Raw genomic sequence first — 6,475 nt, forward strand, 5'->3', positions numbered from 1 at the left:
CCAAAAGTTCTATCTTGGTCTCATCAGACCAGATAATCTTATTTCTCACCATCTTGGAGTCCTTCAGGTGTTTTTTCATGTGTCTTGCACTGAGGAGAGGCTTCCGTCGGGCCACTCTGCCATAAAGCCCCGACTGGTGGAGGGCTGCAGTGATGGTTGACTTTCTACAACTTTCTCCCATCTCCCGACTGCATCTCTGGAGCTCAGCCACAGTGATCTTTGGGTTCTTCTTTACCTCTCTCACCAAGGCTCTTCTCCCCTGATAGCTCAGTTTGGCCGGACGGCCAGCTCTAGGAAGGGTTCTGGTCGTCCCAAATGTCTTCCATTTAAGGATTATGGAGGCCACTGTGCTCTTAGGAACCTTAAGTGCCGCAGAATTTTTTTTGTAACCTTGGCCAGATCTGTGCCTTGCCACAATTCTGTCTCTGAGCTCTTCAGGCAGTTCCTTTTGACCTCATGATTCTCATTTGCTCTGACATGCACTGTGAGCTGTAAGGTCTTGTATAGACAGGTGTGTGGCTTTCCTAATCAAGTTCAATCAGTATAATCAAACACAGCTGGATTCAAATGAAGGGGTAGAACCATCTCAAGGCTGATCAGAAGAAATGGACAGCCCCTGAGTTAAATATATGAGTGTCACAGCAACGGGTCTGAATACTTAGGACCATGTGATATTTCAGTTTTTCTTTTTTAATAAATCTGCAAAAATGTCAACAATTCTGTGTTTTTCTGTCAATATGGGGTGCTGTGTGTACATTAATGAGGAAAAAAAAATTAACTTAAATGATTTTAGCAAATGGCTGCAATATAACAAAGAGTGAAAAATGTAAGGGGGTCTGAATACTTTGCGTACCCACTGTATATATACATTTTTTTTATTTTTTTTTAATCTAATAATATATTAAGTAAGCATAGTGCATTCGGTATCAGAAAGCTCCACTATTAAAATACAGTGAACTTTGTAGCATCTGAGTGGTTTTAATGGCCTGGTGTGATGCTTTGATGTGTAATGTCTCACCCTATAATGGGGTGCTTGAAGCCCAGCTTGCTGGTGGCCTCTTGCATTTCCTTCAACAGCCAAGCCTGAGGGCGGATCAGGTACTTGACAAACTGAGACACCCACCACACAGGTGGGTCACCGTGAAGCCTCTGAAGCCGGTCTGCAAGGTCTTCAGGGATAGCCAGGGGCAAGTACGGGGGACGAGGGTGCAGGCTGTCCACGATGGGCAACTCAATGACTTGAACATCCTGATCGTTTGCTTCACCTACAGACAATGCACAAGACAATGAGCGGAATGCACTGGAAAAATTAAATATTGCAGTATGGACTGAAAATTGGCCAAACATGCTTTTCCAATAGGGGACTAATTTACAATTATCAAGTCAATAAAGCTTGACGAAGGAGCTGCTCGCACGGAATAGAGAGCGGGAGCTGAAAACATGAGAGATAAAAAAGACCCTTAGGCCAGAAACATACTACATGTAGGTATGGAAACAGATACAAATGCTCGGTGAATACAATAAAAGCAGGCGGCAAGCTGTACATACTTTACATTACATTACATTAACGCCTTTGGCAGGCACTTGTATCCAAAGTGACTTGCAGTGTATTCAAGGTGTACATTACACTGGATGTGTTATTATGTGTGTACATTCACATACATGGAAATAATATGTTTCAGGCCTTAGGGATGCACACTATACTGGAAGCCATATCGGTACTGTCTAATATTACAACATTAACAGACAGGAGAAAATTTACCTAAAATGTACACATGTATGCACATCACATTGGCAGTTGGCGGAATGATGAACATATGCTCATTATGTTAGTGGCTGAAACACTCTAGATCCGGATCAAAAGGCACTAACTATTGAAAAATCCATATTGTTCAACCACTAGCATGAAGTAATGGAAAAAACCTTTATCAGGGAAAAATGTCTTCAAAGAGGCTGTGCGCGCCAGGTTTAAATGATGCCTTATGCAGCATTAAATGTTAAAAAAGTATTTTTATATAACCTTATATAACCTTGCCGCTAGGCTCTTTGCATGGGGATGAGGTTTTTCCAGCCCAGCACCCCTCATTGCACTGATAAACAAATTAACTCTCTCTCTCTCTCATTCTCATTAGAGCAGCAAGAGAATCTAAATTACATCTTGTCCTTGCATCCTGATGAATAAATTGAAGGGGGAGGGGCTTCAGGGGAGGTGGCTTCTTTATTATTTTTAATTCATGCTGTCTGTGCGTGTGTACTGCTGAAGCAACACTGATTCATTTTAATGCTGCGTGTGTTTGGGTGTGCCTGTTGCTAGGGGTATTTTCTCTAAACGCCAGCAGGATTATCCTGAAGGATTTGGCCTGCCCTTTGACCCGGTGCGTGTCATAACTAGAGGGTTTAACAGGGTTATGTTATGTACATTATTGAGAACCATCTCTCGAAAGCTCGACTACAATTAGGCTGAATTCATTTGGGCACCGCCAGTATGTGCGTATTTTAAGAGAATCCAAGATGTTAATGCTAACGTGTGAAAACTGATGGCATTGCGCTAGCAATACCGAGGTCACGGGTTCAATTCCCAGGGAATGTGAAAAGCAGTGAGTCCCGGCCCACTTTGAGCTCAATACTTGAACATTGTAAGTCGCTTTGGATAAAAGTGCCTGGCAAATGCATAAATGTAACGGAATGAGTTGGAATAGCATGTTTAATACAACTCGCTTGCTAAGTCTCCATCTCTGTCAATCTCGCTGGTCCATGGAGTGCAGAAACTCAGGCTTTAGGGTGAACTAAGAGAGATTGTGTCCTCTGGGAGGAAAGAGTGATGGGAAATCGCTGCTTTGTTTTGAGGTCATTTCTTTCATGTTTTAAAGGCAGTCTCTCCTTCCCCTCTGCTTTGCTTTTAAGAGCACAGCAGGTTCACTCCAGCTGTAGAGAGATTCCTCTGAATGCTGGGTTTAGCCTATTTGACAGACTCTTACAGCGGGTCAGTGTATATATGTTTTCCAAATGAACGTTTTAAAAACATCCATTATTAAATAAATGTAAAAAAAAAAAAGGTGTTCAGTTTGGACTGAATGTAATTAAGGATGCACTAATTTCAAAATTCTGTCAATACTGATTAGCTGACTATATGCTTTTTGCTATAGCCAATAACCAATAAATGACTGACAATAAAACTTTTACACTATTAGAAACACTTAGAACTACAATCAATTCAATCAATCAATCAATATTACAAATCAAATCAATATTACAATGTACACTATGAAAAATTAATAGTGCTTATTAGTGTTTTTAAAGATTAAGAGAACATTAGATGATGGCAAAAGCAATCTGAATATTAAAATATGGGAAATGAGTATGAACAATAAAATAATGACTATTATCTAGGCTTTGCAAAAATCTGTTATTAAAGGATGAGAGAGCACAAACCTCTATTGAAGTTTCATTCATTTCACAATAATACTGTTTTACCATATTTTTGATCAAATAAACATCCTTGGTGAGCATTAATAACTCCTTTCAAAAACTTTAATGATCCCAAAATTTTCACTGGTAGTGTAATTCTAAAATGTAGAATATGACCTCTTTAATAAGTAATCATTATAATAATCCTTGAGGCGTGATTTAGTTTAGTCGCATTTTTTAACCTTGTATGTTACGTGTTATGTGTTGTGTCTAATTTGAGGGGCATGTGTGTTACTGACCAGACCAGTGTCCAGTGGAGGCCCCCGTGCGGTCAGTGCAAGTCTCGCTAACGGGTTTAAAGACAGTCTCCCATCCACCGGTGGCGTAGCGCCAGTTCTGCGACTCCAGTATGATGGTGCGCTGTGTGCCATAGGCAATCATGAAGCAGTAGACCACATGATGCAGTTGGCAGCCGTAACCACAACCCTTATTGATGTTACACACCAGCTTGCGAGCCTTGCTGCAGTCCTGAGGGTTCTGCAGATACAGATCAGTAGAGAGAGATGACTGAAGAGATTTCTACACATACAGTGGACACGTTTAGACAAAGAAATCACATTTAAAACAAACATCTGAATTCCATTACATGAGTAGAAATACAGCTTGAGGCTGCTGTACATGGCATTTTTATAGTCCAGCAGGTTCCTTGATTTGCTAGATGTCAAAAACACCACAGAAATGTGTATTTGACAGCTGAAGTGTGACTTCTGTACCGTGCTGTTCAAGACATTTGTATAATACATCTTTCAAAAATATCAGTAAGATAAAAACGTGATAGAATACAAAAAAAACAACAACAAAAAAACCCATAAAGAAGCAGATTTGTCAAGGTTTTTGAAACTCTCCAATCATCTCATGCATGAAAATATTTTTAGTATGTGCAGGAAGAAATGATAAATTTGGCTCTGACACCAGAATAATATAATGTCTGAATGATCTTGGCTAGATGAAAGAAGACGAAACAAACAGGACGGAAAATGGTCCCTCCATCTATCGCTGTTTCTCTCATACTGAGACAATAGAGAGGCGAATGACTGGAGTATAGCGAAAGAAAGGAGCAAGAGAGAGAGGGCACTGTAGATAAGAGATGGATGACAGCAGTGTAGCGAGACAGACAGAGGACTGTCATTTCTCACAAGAGACACAGCTTCTTTGTTATCAACCTGTCTGTCTCTCACACACAAAGTAAAATCCACTCCATCACTTTAATCACACTCCAGCTCTCATTACCGCTCTAACATGTCTCTCTGATGGAGAGCACTGACACAAAGCTATTAGTCAAAGTTAACATAGTACTAGTAGCACAAAAGTTTTCCCCTAGGCCAAATAAGTAGGTTATAATACAATATAAAAAGGCCAAATACTTAACCATCATCAATATCAAACCAGAAATGGGCTTCTTTTGACCCATATTACACTGGTTTCATGCAGCATTATCATTAGTATTAATAAAAATGGCCATAGTAACAATGATTTACATTTGATGACATTCAAAACATTTAATAGGAGGATATATATATATATATATATATACACTGTTATGTGATATATAAACACACACACACACACAGTTTATATATTCTTATGCTCACCAAGGTGATTAAAAATACAATAATAACAGTGATATTGTGAAATATAATTACAATTTAAAATAAAATAACTGTTTCCTGAAAATGTAATATTATGTTTGATATGTTTTCACACTTTTCATTAAAAAACACTCTGCTTGAACAAACATTTTTCCATACTTATCCAGACCTGGAAATTACTAAAATTTAATTCCATACTTTTCCATACTGAGCAGGAATCCTGACTGTAACTTACAGACCCCAAACTTTTGAACGGCAGTGTATATATGATAAATATAATTGGGGGAAAAAAGGAGAATTTTCTGTATTACATTACTAAGTACAGTAAATAAAAAGACAATTTAATTTTGATTATTTAATAATAATAATGTTTTTGTGAATGAGAAATTTCCATTTTGCCATTTAGCTAGCTTCTGCTAAATGACTTGAATGAAAAATGAATTTGCACCTACTGTAGAGTTTGATTGGATGTATGGCCTTGAGCTTTAAAGTAAATTATATTGAAAGCCTATTAATAACTAAGCCTATTAATTAAAAAGATAAGCCTATTTATTTTCTTCTCTTATTATAAAGCCGTATTTTATTATTTGCACTTGGCATTGCAGACATGCGACCCCTTTCATACCACTGCTTTATGAAATTTAAAGATAAATCTATCACAAATATGCAGTTATAAATATGGAGATTATCAGGTAAAAGCATCAGTTGTCTAAAGCCTCAATGTGCTGTTGACATTCAAACCGTAACTTCAGCATGTGTCTGTGGTCTGAAGTCTTTCAGCTGGAGAAGTTCAGGCTACAGGTTAAACACACAAAACCAAGCTGAGCTCTGCTGGTTTCAGCCTGTGTGCTTGTGTGAGGCACTGCATTGTGTTGCAGCTGAACGTCAGTTTAGTCTCCAGTGTGGAGTCAGCGCAAACAACCGCCCCATCCCATCTCAGAGAGAGGGACAATATACTGCTGTCCCGCCAACTGCAATATAATCACCCCTCTCATTGATATATTGGGAGAGGGAAGGAGGAGGGTGAATGAATGTGATCTTGTTCAGCCATAGACTGTATTCACAACAGAAGTCATATTTAATTTGAAAAACAAACAAAACACGCAGTCAAAACTGAGGCTGTGAGGGTTGGAAGTAGTGCCAAACGCTTTAGATATGGAGGGGGACCCCAACAGTCATATGAGCCATGCAATATAGGTTGTTCAATGGAAATTTCTCACTTTTTTACATTTGATCCAGCCCAATCTTGAAAGTTTGGATCTATTTTGGGATAGAAGTAGAGTCCATTGAATATGTCATACTGTTGTGCACTTTCATCCCTCATAGCCTCTATTTCGTTCCTTTCAAATTAAAAATAGCATCCAATGGTTATGAACAAACGTCCCAGGTTACGTATGTAACCATGGTTCCCCGAGGGA

General features: G+C 38.8%; 1 protein-coding gene across 1 annotated transcript in view; it reads right to left on the reverse strand.

Annotated features, from left to right (window-relative positions):
• The window catches only part of LOC107553275 (alpha-(1,6)-fucosyltransferase-like), a 9,860-nt gene extending 5,767 nt beyond the window's left edge, over positions 1-4,093 (reverse strand). The window contains exons 1-3 of the mRNA XM_016235457.1: positions 4,055-4,093; positions 3,708-3,987; positions 1,019-1,265 (exon numbers count right to left, since the gene is read on the reverse strand). Coding sequence (XP_016090943.1) covers positions 1,019-1,265; positions 3,708-3,987; positions 4,055-4,093 — 566 coding nt within the window. The remainder of the gene's footprint in view (positions 1-1,018; positions 1,266-3,707; positions 3,988-4,054) is intronic.
• Positions 4,094-6,475: the final 2,382 nt, after the last annotated feature.

Source organism: Sinocyclocheilus grahami, unplaced genomic scaffold, assembly GCF_001515645.1.
Source record: "Sinocyclocheilus grahami isolate Dianchi unplaced genomic scaffold, SAMN03320097.WGS_v1.1 scaffold468.1, whole genome shotgun sequence".
NCBI lineage: Eukaryota > Metazoa > Chordata > Actinopteri > Cypriniformes > Cyprinidae > Sinocyclocheilus > Sinocyclocheilus grahami.